The sequence below is a fragment of the Chaetura pelagica genome, unplaced genomic scaffold (genome assembly GCF_000747805.2).
Source record: "Chaetura pelagica isolate M959 unplaced genomic scaffold, ChaPel_1.0 scaffold138, whole genome shotgun sequence".
Classification (NCBI taxonomy): domain Eukaryota; kingdom Metazoa; phylum Chordata; class Aves; order Apodiformes; family Apodidae; genus Chaetura; species Chaetura pelagica.
The window spans coordinates 820,736-839,469 of record NW_009954215.1 but is presented as its reverse complement, the minus strand read 5'-3'; the positions used below and the strand labels follow the sequence as shown (position 1 = coordinate 839,469).

The 18,734-nt window shown below is 35.6% G+C and overlaps 1 protein-coding gene across 1 annotated transcript in view; it reads right to left on the bottom strand.

Moving 5' to 3' along the window:
* PARN (poly(A)-specific ribonuclease) overlaps positions 1 to 18,734 on the bottom strand; it is a 50,351-nt gene that overhangs the window by 15,184 nt on the left and 16,433 nt on the right. The window contains exons 18-20 of the mRNA XM_010003208.1: positions 14,186 to 14,241; positions 11,792 to 11,878; positions 5,628 to 5,702 (exon numbers count right to left, since the gene is read on the bottom strand). Coding sequence (XP_010001510.1) covers positions 5,628 to 5,702; positions 11,792 to 11,878; positions 14,186 to 14,241 — 218 coding nt within the window. The remainder of the gene's footprint in view (positions 1 to 5,627; positions 5,703 to 11,791; positions 11,879 to 14,185; positions 14,242 to 18,734) is intronic.

The following is an 18,734-nucleotide window of genomic DNA, read 5'->3' as shown; positions in this document are numbered from 1 at the left end:
AAGAGTCATCCCCTTTATGTAACCATGCATGATTAAAACTGGCACAAACCACTAGCTGTATTTTAATACCAGCAAATTAAATACTTCAGCTGAGGCTGAGCTGTTGCAGGAAGGAAATTCCTGCAAAATCTGATGATGTTTCTGACACTTGTTAAGAACTTCAGAACAAGAACTAGTGAACTGAGCATGGAGACATCTCCTGGCAGTGCTGCCCAGAAGACTGTTGCAGATTAACACAGACATTTTCAGCTGAAGAAGCTCTTAATGCTCCACATGTTGGGTGCTTAAAAAAGAACTATCCAGGTAATGAGTCCACTCATCAGATAGTTTGCTACAAGAATGACTGTACCTCATTGCCCAAATTAACATACTCACTACTGCATCAAACAAGTATGTTGATACTGTCCCCATCTAAAAAGGCATCCCAAACCCCCCTAAATATTTAACTTTTCAATTTTGATAACTCTTATTACCCACGTGGAGTGCAAAACCTACCAACTAACTTCTCAGATCTCTCTAATGAAAACATTTCACTCAAGTCCTTACATAGAATTCAGGCACATAAAATAAATCTTTATGATCTTTTGAAAATCTATATGCAATTTCAAGGTAATGTATGTTTTAAAAAGTCTGATCTGTGTGAAAATAATGTAAAGCATACATCTATAAGGTGATCATATCTTACTTGAATTATTATAAGTAATAGGTTTTCGTCTTAAATGCTATTTTGATGCAGCACAAGAATCCAAGCCACTCAAAAATTAATGAGATATAGCAAGATTTTTATATATATATACATTAGCATATTCATATATAAGTATATACATATACATATCACGTAAGATTCAAAACTGCAAATCTAGCATCATAGCATGTAAAATTTAAAGCAAGCTTTCCTCAGACATCAAAACCTTGTGAATCTTAAGAATCCAAAATTTGATGGGAGGGGAAATAGAAAAAGCTAGAGATACTCTTTGAGACTGCACATCTCTTGAATCAAGTATAATTAATATTAATGTCTGAGATTTCACGTTTGATTGCACTATGATTCCTGCTTCCTTGGTCTACATTAAGGAAGTTTCCCATTGGGAGTATGTATCTGACCTTAATTGCACAATCTTATTGGTGAGAACAAGTTTTCAAAGAATCTGGGTAATCATTAGATACTAGCTGCCATTACCCCAAATTCAGTGAGAAGAGACTGATACACACACCATCTTAAAATACATGTGTGTATTTTTAAATTGTGGTGGTAAGCATTCACACTAAGTAGAAAGTTCTATAGAAAACCTTCTAAAACTCTAATAAACCATAAAGTTCAGCCTGGTCTGAGAAACTCAAAAGTTCAGAAAGATTAATGATTTAAACAAGAATCATTGAAAGGCCATCACAATTTCAGCTGCTGCACCTGCTTTAGTCCATTGCTCCCCTGCTGTCTAAATACACTGGTGTACTCAATGCCTAGAGGAAGAGACCTTGTACACAGTAAATTCTGTATAAGCTCATGTATCAAGCCACTAACACATGGAACAACTTAACATTATTTCAATGCTTGCCATTTATGACAAGCAGTTGCTTTTCACATGTATTTAAAGTGTATTTATTGCATTTTAGAACAGCAAGAAAAAACATTCTCAGGAAGATTCTCAAATTAAATTTAGTCTTAAATTGAACTAATGGTCTTCAAATACTGTAAAAGTTGCTCATAAGCACAACATAGATATTATTAAACTGCACCTAAGCCTTAGATAAAGAGCAAGTCTTAGCTGCTAAGGGAAAATAAACCAGATATATTTTTGAAGTATCACTGATAAACTGGTCCATTATTCCCATTAACAGACAACTATGTAAAATGTCTCAGAAGAAAAACCCAATTTAACTTGCAAGCACTTTAAAAATCTAACTTATTTATGAGACTTTTCCCAGGTTTTAGAAATTAAGCCATCCTCAAGTAACAGCATTTTATAAGAGTACATTTTTGATGGCCTATAAGGACTCCGTAAGTGCAAAGACATCTAAAGAAACCTCCTTTTAAGAGTGTGTTCAGGTTCTTTTTAGATCAGTGACCTAAATAGTTGCTGAAAGCTGGCTGGCAACAAAATGCAAGGAAACTATTAATCACAAGAGCTTATCATTGATACGGAGCATTAACTGAGGACTCACAAACTAGTTAAGTGCCCAGAATGAATGAGATACTGAAATGGTTGAAACACTCAAATACTTCTGGTTACATTGATTTATTAGTCAAAATAAAATACCATGTTTACTTTAACACAAAGACCAGCTGAAGTCTCTCTCATCTTCCCCACAATTTCCAGACCGTTTTTAACAAATCTAGACCCCTATAAGCCAAGAAGCATTGAAATATCGTTTATTTTATACAAATCTTTCCAGATGAAAAGCCAACTTTATAAATGTACACAGCTGAATACATCCAAAAGCAAGCTTATCTAGCAAGATGCAAGTCATAAAAGCCAGAAGTTGTACACCAAAAGCTGGTTCTGAAGCCTCTTCTATTTATCAACTCTAAAAATGTACACTGCTTTACCTTTCATCACACACTTCATGTTTCACTGAAATGCGGAGACCATACGAAGTACAATCTGGGAACAGTAAGTTCTGTCTTATAGATGTCCAACTAAAGGAATAGCAGCCATTTAACAAATTCTTACTAGTTACCGACCTTGAACACGAAACCTCAAGATAAAAAAGACTGTTTTTATTGTCTGTTCTTGTTTTCAGGTGCTTGTAACTTAGAAATCAGTTTACAGCACAGTTAGAAATTATAGCCACCTAAACCACCACTTTCACAAACCCATTATTGGCTTTAACAACATAGCAGTTCATCAGTGGTAACTGAGACACAGAACACAGCCCATTAGGACTCAATAAGAATCTTCCCCCAGTAAATATGCAGGTACAAGTTGCATACATAAATATGGCAGGCATCTAACTCCATCGTGATTAAGAAACAGCCAATTAACATTTATCATGATGCAGCTTCCACTTCAAGCTCAAGTTTATGTGCTATCTGCAAAGAGTAACATCATTTCCTACAAGAACAAGCCTTTTCTACTCACACTAAATTAGGAAGTCTGCCAAAATCCAAGTCACAACAGGTTAAAAAACAGGCCACATAATTAGTTTTTCCTGTGTTCTTCACTTAAACACAGCTCACTAAACCACAAGTCCAAATACTGACTTTAATTGCCAACGCAGTTCATTAAAGAATTTAAGATCAAGAGACAGAAAAACAGAATTGGTTTTATTATTTATTTACTACAGAAGAAAACCCAAGAGGTTTAAGTGATTTTACAGTAATTGAGGTCGCTATAGTTTATCAGCTTAGTTGGCTGACTGCTTCAGCATATGAGATTTTACTAACCTGATTTCATAAAAACGTATGAAATACCATAATCACCTGAGCTTTCAAACAAATAACTTGTTTCCTAGCACGTAGGCCACAGAACAAGCCTCCTTGTTTATCAAAGTATAAAAAAAGACTTACACAGAGCAGTGCCAAAAAGACTCCATTTAAATGTAGACCAAACTACCTTATCAGCCTGTACCTCACACAAGGAGACCAAACCCTGAATAAGATTAATTGGGTCTGAAATAAAAAGCACCAGACAATTCAGACAAGTTGCTACTTAACAAACATATCACTTGTGATTGCACAGCACAGAAGGTGGCTTCACTTAAGGTAGTTTAGATTAAGGCTTATTCCCTCCCACCTTGTAATGTACTTACTACTGGCATGAACATTTCCCTCAAGCCTCTGATGGTGTGCTGGTATCACCACTAACTTTTAGAGACACAGTTTACAAATCTTGAATGCTTCACAGGTAAGAAACTAAGACAACACATGCAAGAAGTGCTATCAATGCTCTCCTGAGCTACAGAGCTAGCTAAAATAGGGCCATGTTTCTTTCTATATAATTCTTTCTCTGGAACGTCTCACTAGAAGTTACATGGTCCTTATATCTATATACAGATGAAAAAACAATGGCTCTTGCTAATTTGGAACATTTGCTGTAAGGAGGCTGCTGGTCAATGCACAAAATCCTCTGCAGATACATATGTATGAAGAACTACAATGAACTCTAAGAGGATGTTAACAAAGAGTAAGAGAGATGTACGGATTATGCAACCAGAACCTGAAAGCTTCTTTATTTCTGCTTCACAAGATAATGGTGAACTCAGTGGGGTATTCTAATTTTTCCTTTTTTTTTCTTTTTAGAATTCAGTGTTGGGAATTCTGGCAGGATAGCTCTTAAGGAAAACAAAATTTCAGCCACTTTATCCAAAGTCCTATGTATACTGCTGTTCTTACTGGCTCCACAGCATTTGACACAAGCATTTGAATAAAAAGGGATGATGCTACCATAACATATCCCGAATAATCATGTATAATCGTCATCTTCTACTCATTGTTCCCAGCATTAAGTTTATGGGTCAAATATATGCAAAAAGGCACTACAGAAACCACTAAGAGCTTGTGGATCCAACCACAATCACCCAAAAATCTTAAAAAAATAAAATTCAACAAAACCAATCCAAACAAACAAAACAAAAATCCTAAACTCCCCAAAACATCAATGAAACCCCAAAAAACGAAACAAACAACAAAAAAAACCCACAAAAAAACAACACCCCAAAAAGATTGTTTTTTCTCATAACTGGAAGCAATTATTTTCAGTAAATTCAGAAATGCTGGTCTCTTACTTTGTTTCTTACTTGATTAGTCTTGATTAGTTCTTGATGATTTCTCAAGAGTGTTACTTATTCCATATTTTTCTCATGGTATCTAGATATTGTTTAGCTCTCTGCTTTCATTCAGCTTCTTCTACCGGAAATGGTTCTTTCTAGAGTACTTTGCACAACTGTAAATAGTAAAATACTGCTATCTGTCCTAATTATGTGAATTACAAATGTGGGTTCACTATGAGTACTTATGTAGTCAGGCAAAAATTGTTTTTCTTTAAACTAATCCCTCTACTAAAATCCAAACCAAGAAGCAGGATATTAAAAAAACCAAACCCCAAACCAATGAACTTTCAAGAACAGTTAAACATGTATACTTCCTGTAGAAAGTCTGTCCATCAACTTTTTTCAAAACTAAGCTCAGGAGTTCAAATAAGAATTAAAGAATTGTGCTCTGGAGAGATGGCACATAATTCATACACACATTGTAGACACTGTAGCAGTTCAGACTGTTAGGAGATTATTATTTTGCTTGTGTTCTACAATATAACAAAAGGCTTTCCACCACATTTGATACTTGCAAATATAAACCAAACGTGTATCAATCCAAAGGATATTTGAAGGCAAAGACCGTAAAAGTCTTTGATAGCTCTGTTTTGTACAAAGTAACATGAAATAACCTCAATAAATACTGCATTAGATGAAGAAACTAGCATTACTCTATCTACAAGTCCAGTTTGGGCTTGTTGGCTTTGCTGCAATACTTATGCTGGTAGTAAAAAAAAAGTTTAGTTCCTCCCAAAACATCCAAACCAAGTCAGTAGTTTTGGCATTAGAATCACAGACCCCGTTGGCTCAGAGCATTTTTACAAGAGCCAACTGATGTAAAGTCTCAATAATAATGTAAACTCAGAAGCACTTACCTATTTGTACTTGTTCTGGCTGGCTCAATGATACAAATGCTGATGTATCATCAATCCACGAAACCTGAATGTTACCTACAAAAGGGAAAAGAAATTATTTTTACTGTTTTTACCTTAGGCTCAGTCACAGATTTTATGTGATGTGCCATGACATTAAAAAAGATAAGTCAACTAAGAGTTACTTCACCTAAGAAAGCTTTTGTCCACTGTGAAGGCATAGTGCATACACAGTTAGTTGTACATGAACCCCAAATTGTTCAGAAATCAGTGACTGTCAGGGCTGCACATGCACCCTGTGTACCTTCAGACATGAAAAGCATCAAAAGGAGAGATCTGTCTAATACCTTTTTCACTCCTAGAATATTCTTCTGCTTCCTCATGGCTTTTTGTTTGTTTTGGTTTTTTTCAAAAACAAACAATTATTGCAACAATTCAAGTAATCTTAGGTTTATTTCAGTCATCCCTTCATCTGTTCTATATAATTCTGCAATAAAAATAGAAGCATTTTTTTTCTGGGAAGTTCCAACTCTGTAATAAAGAGCAGCTCTGTACATCCTTCAGAACTGCAGCATTTCCTAAAGACAGAGCACAGACAAGCTTCAGTTCCCACTCTTTATTCATCTACTAGTGCAGACACCCAAGATAAGAAATTCCAGTAGAGTGGGAGGGGATGGGGGCAAGAAATGGAGTATTGATCACACAAGCAGAGAACTCCAGTTATTGCAACACTCTAAATCTTCAAATGCCAGTTTGTTTGGATCCCACTATACACCATTACCTGGATGTGCAATGAGAACTTTATTGTATAAATATGAGGACAAATCCACAAAATCATGGGCCTCACTTGGAAGCTGTTACAATGGAACAGTAACTGGAAATAAGTTCCACCACTCATCAAGCAGTTAATGCATTTTCTATGTGAGTGGGTCAAAATGTCATATTAGCACCAAAAGAGCTCGTCATCAAGCAAAAGCAGAGGAAAGGATTCACATTTCAGACACAAGGCCTTATTATAGTCTGAAATGCATTTACATCTCCTGTCCTTATCTAAATGCTCTACTGTTTGTATAATTTAGAGATTGAAAATAGGTGCAAATTTTTTGAGATAGACTAGGAAATCAAGTTTATTTATAATGTTACACCACCATTTACAAGGTTAAACATTACACATTACAAGGTTAAACACTATGCAAAATGGCTTAAAATGCATTTTCTTTTCAGATGTTTAATCTATCTAAATCTAATTTAGCCTACAGGTTACAAGGTTACAGAAGTCTCTTCTGAAATCCAGCCAGATAATAAACAGATTTTCTAATAATAAAAAAAAATAAAAACCTAGTGAGATTTAGTTTGCACGCTATAAATTTGAGTAGCCAGCTATTTAGGACTTTAAGTTAATCATTTTGATCATTGCCAAAACCATAATTAATTCAATATGGTTTCTGACATTTCCCTATACTAAAGGGCTAAAGCTGCTATTAAAAAGAGCCTAAACTGAGAAGTCAAATGTTAGAATTTCTTTAAACACTTTGTACAGCAAATAAATTCAGTTTCTAATAATTCAGTCTTTGAAGAACACAGGTCTTTGCTGCATATGGGTAAGGGTCATTACTTTAGGGAGAACATGCATTTGGCAGGACACTTAACATAGCACAACACAGGAAAAGCCCAAACTGATTTATTATTGCAGCTCAAAATTGTGGTGCCTTTGGTAGGACCCTGACCCTGAGCTTCCTTTAGCTGTTAGAAACTACTGCACAATTTAACATTGTTCCAAGTGCACTGGCAAGTTATTGCTCTGAATTTCTTAGTGTATCAAGTCTTCCTCTTTTGCATTGCTGATTATCAATTTTCTAAACAAGTGTTTTGAGACAACTGAGACCATACTCTTATGTAATTCCTTAACATGGAAGTGCTGTCCAGATCCTCTCCCTTTCCTATAACACAGCTAGTTAATTCTGTATCTACCCTGAACAGACCACAATAAAGATCAGAAAGGAAAATTCTCCTGAATATCTAGCAATTGTGCCCTTAGCATAAAACATTGAAGAGTATCTCTGAATTACTGGAAGGAGCTCAGCTACTGCTCAGATGGACTTCCCTGTCCATATTTTCACTATGTATCAATTCAAAATAAATAAAAATCCAACCTATTGATGGGCACATAGTTTCAGGATCGGATTCATTGCTGCAGAGAAGCTGCTGCACCCTAAATGACTTTGATCTTTTAGATAATTGAGGGTTTCAATATCTGCCAACAAAAGCTGCCTTTATACTCAGACTTACATATTTTACATATATAATTTTTAAGAACAAGAAAAACATAGTGGACACTGAGCTGCAATTTGAAGACAACTGCAACACTCTTATGCTATTCTCCATGCTTAAAAAGCTTCTCTTTTCAGACTATGTCACATTTTATTATTATTAAAAATTTGAAAGACAATTAATAAATTAGATCATTTAGCAATATTGCTAAGCACTCAGTAAATATTGTGCATTTCAAAAGTATGGTGAAAGGGCAACAAAGATCTGAGAAGTAACTGCATCTGCATTTGAAGTACAATATTTAGCCATCAACAAAGCCACATGCCAGCTCACTGCAAGGCTAATCCAAATAAGCCATATTCTACAACGTGATAAAATACCAGCTCTAGAGAAATTAAATAGATTTCTTCCTCAACACTTCCAGGACAGAACAAATGTCTTCAATACTTTGAAGAACACCACTGTTAGCAAACAGACAACAGGTCATATATGCAATGTCAATCAATGCCCTTCGCTAAAAAAAGGAGCAGTATATATAAAAAAAAAAAAAAGGACAAAAATTATCCAGTGAAATAAAACATCTTCACCCAAACAATAGATGAAAATCTGATCTGCTGCTTCTGACATAAAGGTGCAAAGTAGAATTTTTTCTATAAATAAATTTGAAAATTCTCTCCATGTAGACACAAATATGAAAACATTAAAATACAGATTAAAATGATACTGACAGATTATGTCAGTCAAACAGATTTTCTTTCAGTTTTTATACCACAATGAGCAAAGGTGAGGAAAGACTTCTGGATAAGACGCTAAGAAAAGTAGGACTTAAGTTTTCACAAGAAAATTTTAAGGAAGATGTCTGTGGGGAATATATGATAATAGAAAGTATATTCAAGACCTATAGAGGGGATTCAATATTTTATTATAAAACAAACAAGGGGTATATAATAAAAAGTAGTTTTAAAACCAAAAGAATTTTTCACATAATGTTTAGTTGCAGTTAGGGACTGCCACCAAGTGCTGTGGATGACACCATTTATGGGATAAAGAATTATTTTAGCTGACTTACAGAAAGCTGTGAAAGGCTCCAACTAAAAGATACAAGTGTGACCCCTAGCTCATGAGTCCCCACGTTACAGACTGCTAGAACACAACAAAGTTCTTTTACTTTGGCTTATACATTTCTTACACAACTGCTAATAGCAATTAAATGCTTAGAACAGGTACTAGCACTATTACAGATCCTCATTTAAACAAAGAAGTTTAGAGATATATTTCATTTTCTTACAATAAAAAAAATAAAATTGACCACGTTGACATCGTAATAGAATTCCTAACAGTTTCTGGACACTGACTGAATCAGACAATGAAAGTATACAAAGCTTTTATTCTATGAGCAAGGGTTGCAGCATGTATTAAACAGAGACAACATGTTCCTGTGAATAATTGAGAAGTATTAAGAGAGCTTCCACCTTTCTCACAGGAAGACAGGGTACAAAGAAAACAAGACCAGCTGCAGGAGACATTGACATGAAAAGTAGGATAGGCCAGAAATGCACAGAAAAATGACATTTTTTAAACTTATAAAAAATGAAAGAAACAACAACAACAAAAAACAATTAAAAAAAACAAACCACAAGAAAAACCCCACAGCCAAAAAAAACCCTCAAGCCATAAAACTGACACTTAAAGCTAACATCTACATGAAGTGAGCTCAGAAGAATACTTAATATACATATTGTGTGCTAGAAGTTTTCCTTAAACTAGATTGTTCAACTGTGAAAGGGACATTTTTCAAGTGCCACATTAGTGGCACTTAGTTAAATATTGAGTGTGTTATACAGCAGTTAACAGGAACAGATGTCATAATGTCTGGAATCTGTAAAGGAGTATCAAACGTGTCTTTAAGAGATACTTGAAAGTCACCTTAAAAGTCAAGAATATGTTAGCTCGCACTACTAGAACAAGATTTAAACACAACAAAGAACTGGTTACATGTTAAAAGTTATTCATGTATCTTCGGGATCACCATAAGTCCATTAACTACATCAGCATTCACCTCCCTCCTACAACACTGCTCTCACACACTGAAAGTACAGTGCCTAAGTTTGACACCACCCACTTGGAAAACTGTTAAGCAGCAGTTTTTATAAATCTTTGATGTACGTGCTTTAAAGACATTTAATTAAGTTCTAGAAGTGAAGGCTATACACAAAAGCTGTATTCCAGCAAGTATTATTTTAATGCCTTCATATTTCACATAAGCATGGCCAAACAAACTAAGCCAATTTAAGAATTTAAAGAAAGCAAGTGTTCTAAGAGACTGAATACTACTGCAAGTACTTGTACAGTGAAACTACATTCACCCACGAGACTATAAAAACATCTTGCATGAACAGGTGTCCACTCAGTGTGCAGGCAGTACTGAAAGACTTCAGAACCATGAACGCCCCTCCTAGAGTAGCAATGGTAAAACAGTTCCAACTCTGATACTGAAGCCCCTTCAGCTGTTTCACTGCATCCATTAGAAGCTCCATGGGATATTGTAACTCTGCTTCAATTCAGACTAGACTAAAAAAAAATTTAAAATCATTTTTCTATAAAGTCAGATCAATATTGCCATTCAATTTAACAACTTATTTTTCAGCCAGGTAAAAGCTGAATTTAGTTTAACTGGTGTAACAAAGAGAGATCATGCATGTCTTTTACTGCTGTATTTTTTTTGCTTTTGGCAAATCACCTCAGACAGCACCATGTTCTGTCTCTATGTTCAGCTACAACTGAAAAAGCATGGGCACTCCTACAGTTTTGGAAGGAAAAATCTGCAGTTTGCTTTGAGATACCATGGCAATAAGACCTCAAACAAAATATAGATTAAGTACTACCCAAATACCAGGAGTTTGTAAATCCAGGTATGAAAACACTCAGCTCGGAAGTCTGGAGAAGTGAGAGAAATGGGAATGTCAAAATTGAACGGTACTACGGGATGTGTAAGAGTGACCCCTGGTGGTACCGATCTGTGCTTGCGTTTTGCACCAGCGCTGAAGGGGAGGAGTTGATAAAATGAGAGAAATTACACGTCTGGGTCTTTCAAAGCCTATAGAAACAATGCCCAAACTGCATTGTTTCTATAGGGTCTTTCAAAGCCTATAGAAACAATGCCCAAACTGCATTGTTTCTTACTCCTGTATTAGCAGCTCTAAAAGACCTCTTTTCAAGTGCTACCTTACCTAGCAGTAAGAAATGAGAACTCAATCTGCAGTAAAATTATTGAAAACAACAGCCAACACAGGGTAGTTTGAAAGATCATTCCTGTTCTCATTTAGGGACATAAAGCATAAGCAGTATTTTCTGCTGAAAGAGTTAGGTATCAGGAAAGAACTGTCAACTAATTGGGATCTCCATGCCCTTACATTATGTACCAATACTGAGGAGAGGAACAACAGAACTACTAGTGTCCAGTTATTAAATAGCTTCTCTGTTATTTCTTCTGACTTGGATGGTGTTCACAATCTTGAGATTAAATTGCCTGTTATTCCTAAAACCTTGATCTGTCTTTCACACCCATCCCCATTCCCTTGAACCACCTACATAAATTCTTACCTCCTCCCAGGAGAGGCTGTAAATAAAGGGATCAGAGGTCCACAATATTCAACAAGCACCACATAAAAGGATTTCTAAAGAGGGGTTCATCAGGGCAGACATTTTCAACACATCATTACTAATAAAGTTCACAGGGCACAATTCAAAATTCACAAAAAGTGATTCATCTTTACCTATAGTAGGAATAAATCTGTACCCACAAGTTAAAAATAACAAACAAAAGCAAAGCTACTTGCTAATGACAATGACAAAAAACTCAAAACATTTAAAGAAGGTTAGACCATCTCACTCACCAAAGGCACTGAAAAGCTGGTAAAGGTCACTAGTCTTCCACTCTTTGGGAAAAGTAACATGAAGAACATGATCTCGTTTTGGCTGCACTGTGAAACAAATAAGCATTTGTTAAAGTAAGAGCCACTACTAGTATCTTTAGAAGAGCCAAAATGTATCTATTTTTTAGAGGAAGAAATCACAGCATGAACTCAATTATATTATTAACATACTAACAACAAAAGTGTATTCACAAAAGCACCATTATTCATGTACCAACAGTAAAAATAATACAGTCGTAACTCAGCATCTCTTAATTGAAACACTGAATACTTAATGAAGTTAGGGGAAGTAAGTTCCATAAGTTTTAACAATCTACTTCATTTCCTCCATGTAAGTAAAGATCCTAGGGTTTGGGATTTTTTTGGCACAAGCCAAACACCAAAACCCACTAAGTTGTCTTACAAGCCAATGCAGATCAACTCATTTCTGTACAGCCCATTGAACAGCCATCAAATGGAAATATTTGCAATCCAGTAGCAGAGCATTGTAACTGTAACAACTGCAGTTTCAGTTGATGTAACAGCCTTTTCCTATTGATTATAGAAAAGAAACTACTCCTGTCATTCAGTATCAGTTTGTTCTTAAATTCACTTTGAATCCTCTGGTAAACCTCTACACCTTCTACCTACTTGAGGTGAATTCTCAGGTGAGAATTTTCATATTCTGCTTTGCAGTCACTTTGTGCAGCAACTTCATTCTTTTTAAAGGAGTTTTTAATACAGTAACTAAAAAAGATCATCCAAATCACTCTCACATTTTCAATACTATTAGACATGGCATATGTTAACAAACTCCTTTATTTCTGGAAAAATTGCCCAAACTAACAGCACAAACTGAAAAGCACAACTAAACAGATGACAATTACCTAGTTAATGTGCCTCACCTTTTTCTTTTTTTTTTTTATAGTCTCCAAGTACATCTACCACAGAAGTGTGGCCTATTCTTTGCATGGCTTTACTTCTCTGCAAAAACCTCCCCTACAGACAACAATTAACCCAAGAGCTTCCTAAACCTACAGTAGCATTTACACCTCAGAATAGAAATAAACTGTAAAGCAGCTAACCAAATGTGCCACCTGAGACGTATTTTCCATTTCTAAGCTTAGTCCCTCAGGTTCAGACTCTGCTGCAACACCTGCATCAGCCTGTTCTACAGGAGTGGCTTTCAGATAAAAAAGACAGACACTTTTCTGGCAACTCTTCTTGGCAAAGTACCAAAACAATCCAGTAAATTGGCTAGCAAGTAGAAGTAGCATCTTTACAGCTTAGTACCTTTGGCATTCTCTCAATGACCCAAAGTATTTATCCATTCTTCTGCTAGTATCAAACAGTTGGGGAAAGAAGTATGCAACATAATTAGATAACCATTCCAATAGATCTGCAGAGCCAAAGCTCAGTGATCTGATCACCTACTTACATATTAAAATGAAATATATGCCTTTACAGCATGTATTTTCCTCATCTGTTCCTAATGAACTAGCATCTAACAATGGGTCATCCTCCAATCTAAGATCTCCAGTGCATGGAGTAGAAAATGTCTTCACATCAATATTCCTTCCAAATAGGTGTAATTTTAGGACATATTTGTATCTGATTTCATAGTATAAAATTAAGCTTCACATTTCTGTAAGTCAAGACATCATTGGTAAAACTAATCCAAAGTTTTTTGCCTTACAGTGAACATCCTGTAACAGAAAGGACCTTGATATTAGTACAATCTGTTATGTAAATGTATCAGCAACTTAACACAGCCCCAGGTCTATAAGCTGAAATAACTTGAAATGCAAAAATATTTCAAGTAATACTTTTCCATTTATGCAATCATAATCTCACGTGGCAAAATAATGGTGATGTTTCCACTCAAGTTAAATAAAGGTTAAGAAAACTTCTGTATGCAAATTGTGAACCAAAGTAGCAAGAAGATTTGCAGAATTATTTTTTATTCAGTAGTTTGCATTCTGTATTTACTGCTGGGGTGAGGGGAGAGGGGAAAAGTGTTAAGACCTAATTTCATATGTTGTACGGTAGCTAAAAACCATGAATCAAAATAACCACAAAGCTGTTAACATCAAACTGTTACATTTAGTTACAATAGGTTACTCTGTTCTTGTCAATCTCTTTTATTATGAAAATTCTCTGGTCAAAGTTCAAGAACTTATGTTTTACTATTTCATTTTTTAAAAAGGGGGAGGGACTTTTAGATAATTTGGTAAGTGGCTATTAACCAAAACACAGGTTTAGGTGTTAACAGCATGATGTCTGATGCTTCACACACATGATAATTAATCCTGACACTTCCTCCTTCAGGAAATTTGTCAAAATGGTAGTAAGCTTTCAATGAAATAAGCTACTTACAGTCTGGTCCTTCCAAATTGAGATATGGTATGTCCATTACTCTCATAAGAAATAGCCTGAAGCAAAACGGAAAAGCACCATTAGCAACTTTCTGCCTAAAGACCTTATTAAGCTTTCTTTTTATACAGTTTTAAGATATTGCTTCTGAAGAAGCAGAACTAATAATCCAAACCATATTCTGAAATACATTAAAACAAAAAGGCCCTGTAGTTAAATTCAATCCATCATCTAACTATCCAGATTCAGAAAGTTACTTGGCATCATGGTAGTAATTTAACTTACTCAACAAAACAAGAACAAAGAACTCCCAAATTGTTATTGCTGAAAACAATCAACAAGTGGGAAAATTAAGATTTGGAAGGTAGCAGCTCTGCACAGGAAGAGACAGTTACATGGTGGATAGTGCAAAAGCTGTAATTCTAAATAGGCATCCTGTTTTCTGAGCACTGCATCATGCTTTAGACAGAATAGATATTAAAACCCTAAAACTGTAAAAGGCATCATGAGACTTTAGTGGAGATAATCAGGACAAGTCTTTTGTCCTTTAACATGTAACTGAAGAGCTCCTCAAAACATTCAAGAAATGCCTTCAATAAAAGATCATGTTCAGCCCTGACACTATTGTCTCAAAAATAACTTAAGTAGCCTGACATCCTGTCATAGGTATAAAAGCTACATTGCTGTTACAAAACATTTGCTGAATATAGTGTTCACTGGAGAGCTAAAATACATAACTTGTCTATCATAAATGTCAACAAGCTTCTAAAATGCTTATCAGATTACAATAACAGTATTCAATTAAGAAATAACTGATATAAACAGCTGGTAAAACACTAAGCATGCAGACTGATTTGTAATTCCTAAAGATTCTTCGTATGATACGACACTACTAGTTTTTAAGACTTTGAATATTATATTCTTACGGTTACTGGTATCACTGGAAAGTCTGCTGGAATGCAGTTGAGAGCTTGTCTTTTACTATACACACTCAGGAGAAAAAAAAAACCAAACAACAAACCACTGGGGAGAAAATGGACTATATGAAGGCTCTCATGTGAGCCAGAGGGTCTTCAGAGAACTGGCAACACTGTCCTGTTTAATTTCTCATCCTAACTCTCAGGAAAGATATGGTATAATGTGCTCTGTGTCCCCCTGAGCACTGCAGAGCCTAAAAGGAATTTTACCAGTAAAAGTAAGAAACATCAGCATCTATTACCTTTAGTAACTTTAACAATTCCAATAAAGCACTGAGTGATGAAGACATTTTACAAAGGAACCAGAGCTGCTACTTATTTTTAGCATCAGGTGCCACAGTCCTATGGCCTCAGCTTCATTATAACTATCTGTCTGAGCAGGACAGGAGTGACATCCTGAGCATGAAGCTGGTTTCAGAACACAGCTTCCACAAGGAAACAGAAAAACATTCTTACTCTGACATCTTCCAGAGATCTGGGCTAATACTGACAGGACATGCAGTCTCATTGCTCAAAAAGCAAACAAAAAAAGCACCATCCACCCAGAAAACAACAGACACAGTGATCATGCCATAAGGGCACTGCTGATGAGATTAAAGGGAGGAGAAATACAAACAGGGAATATGGGACATATCTTCCAAGGAGAAATAGAAGGGAGGTGACTATATTCCATCTCAGGTGGAAAACATGAGGCAGAATCATACCAACATCACAGAGCACCTAGCTGGGCAGGAAAGAACTTGCAGGTCTGTTAGTGACCTGCACTTGACTTCAGACTGCCAAAAGATGCTCAGTTCCATTTATCATCCATGATTTGTGCTTCAGCTGAAATAATGCCTATGTCACTGTCAGCAGGAGCTTTCTTTGGACTCCACTGCAGGGGACAAGCATAAATATACAGAATTTCAGCTTATCAGTAAAAGCAGTTCAGCCTTCACTGGATGAAGTTTGTCCATCATCCATGCAAGACAGAAAAAAAAGTTTTAAAAAAATAAAAAATATTTGGTTTAACTACCTGAAGAAAAAGTTTTAACTGAATTCTTGGAATCACCTACTTTTTCAAGTACTCAAATAACTAGTTTAGTTTCCTAGATACCAGTTTTCATTAAAAAAAAAAAAAAAAAAAAAAAAAAAGATGAAATTTGCTAAAGTGACAAGAAAAAACTTCTGGGAAGAATAATAGCTAAGCTGCCCTCTGCCAGGTTTTATCACGTTCAGGAGGGCAATAAGGTGACCGACAGCAACAACAGACTTATGCCAGAAAATGCATATACTTGAGATTAATTAAGATCAGTTTTTAATCCTGTGAGACAACCCTACATTTATTTGTTTGGTCAAAGAACCATCTCTTTAAACAGCACATAGACACACAAACACACATACTCCCTAAAGAGACAGTGTAAATACTGATTTGAGTAGGTGCACTTAGAAGTATGTTACAGCAGTAACTGCATCTTGTAGCCCTAACTTACATCACATAGATTATGAACTCCGAGTTGCAGCAAGAGCCATAATTAAGTATCCATAATTATGGTTATAAGATTCCTCATCTATCTGCAGAAAATTTAAAGTAGTAAGGTTGTTCTGCATGACAACATAAAACCTACTTTATATTAAATTAGATTCATTAAGGCCTGGCTATGACATTGTTTTCATGACATTAATTCACATTTAAAAGCTATACTCACTAAGCTAAAAAATGTTATTTCCTACACTATTTTGAGGCTACAGCCAGATCACACAGTCAGAGGACAGAGGTGTATTTCTCAATATACAAAAATATCCTTGGAACTTGGAGGTATTTTCAGACAGCTACTCAGAAGACAACTGTTTCTGTGGCAAGTCAAGTAAAATAAGGACAGCAAGACTATGATCATGCCACTTCTCAGGAATGCTTTTGCAGTCAACATTCTTCCTCTGCACTGGGCTAGGATTAAAATTTTCACAGCTGTGTGATCAACTGTGCAGAGAAACTGAGCCAGCTGAAAAAAGTAAAGGCATCATTTAAACTCCCACCAGTTTACCAATCCAGTTCACCAGTCCAGGTCAGTAACTACCACAGCCACATGTGGCTGAAAGCACAACATCAGCAATGTTTACTCCTACAAATGCGATTGAAAACTTATCAAACTGCAAAAAAGCACACTGATGTTCTTTGCAGGAGAAAATCAAATTAATATAAAAAAGCAGAAGGAGAAATTAGCAGATTTGCAATGAGATGTCAGAGAACCCAGCTCCCTGTTGACATTTTCTACAAATACAGTGCCAAGTCAAGCTATTTGCACAAACTTTGGTTTCTCATATCCCTTTGTATGCAAAAAATATTTCTAAGTTCATTTATATTTCTACAGACCATCATGTTTCTCAGCTCAGTAAAATATTGTTTTCATTTCTCTACACCTCTTTCATCCTCTGCCTCCAGCTACATCAAAAGAAAGAAAACAACATACAGCCCAGAGAGATCCAAAATCATGTTGTCATTAAAAGTTTGGAAGGTAGTTGTGGGTGGCAGCAGTAAGGTATGGAAGAAGAGATACTCCAAAGTCTATAATAAAATATAGCATCTGAATTACACACATAGAGTTTAGATATTATCATATAAAAAGTTCCACCACCTCAACTGGTAACTGTTCCTCAGGGATTACTCACAGCAGATTGTTCACATGAATACGGTTTTTCAAAATATGTTGTATAGATAAGAAAGCATAGATTACAGAAATGTACCTCTGGAATTCTTGGCTTATTGAGTTATCATATAACTTTGTGCATTATGCTTAAAAGAGCCAAAAAACCCTAAGGCAGTGTCTTTTTAATCAGTTCCGTTCTTACAAGAAGTTGAAACTAAAAATTTTACCTATGCTCATCATTAACCTTTGAACATTAACCTGTATCCTGGCTACTGCTCCTAAATGGCAAGCCAGGATGTTCTTACCTTTCCTGACATAATGAAAAAGTAAAAATAAATATTGAAAAAAGTATTAGCTTCCTTTGAAGGCTAAGTTTGTAAAAATCAAAACTTGATTTTTCAGTTACAAGTTTACTCCCACTATTCACATTAGTGACAAGTCTTTTCCAACATGAAATGTTTCCAAAATCCTATCAGTCACACCAATCATATAAAAATTTTATCTCTAAACTGTATTAAAATATTAACACCTTGAAATTAGGACTTTATAATCAACCCAAAGACTCAAAGTGGTCTGCTTTAAAGAACATTGTCATTACTATCTTGATAATAGTTTAAAATGCTTCTAAATAATTGCCTTATAATAAACTACTCTGTTCAGCTTCTTTCAGGAAAAACTTTTGTGACAGGTAGTATAACTTTCATTTGTTTAGCTTACTGTTTGCATGTTGCAGTTTGTGTTTTGCTTGAAGAACATGACTACAGCACAAAGGAAAAGGTTTCCTTGTTCTGACTGCTGCCCACAGGATCAGGTAGAACTTCTGGAGGAAGGAGGAAGATAGGTTTTTTTCTCCCAAGGAGAAAGAGAGGATGCTCAACTAGGGAAAGCTGCTAGACCACAAACTAAAAAAACTCAGTGTATCAGGAAGCTGGCTGGCAGCCCAGAGGA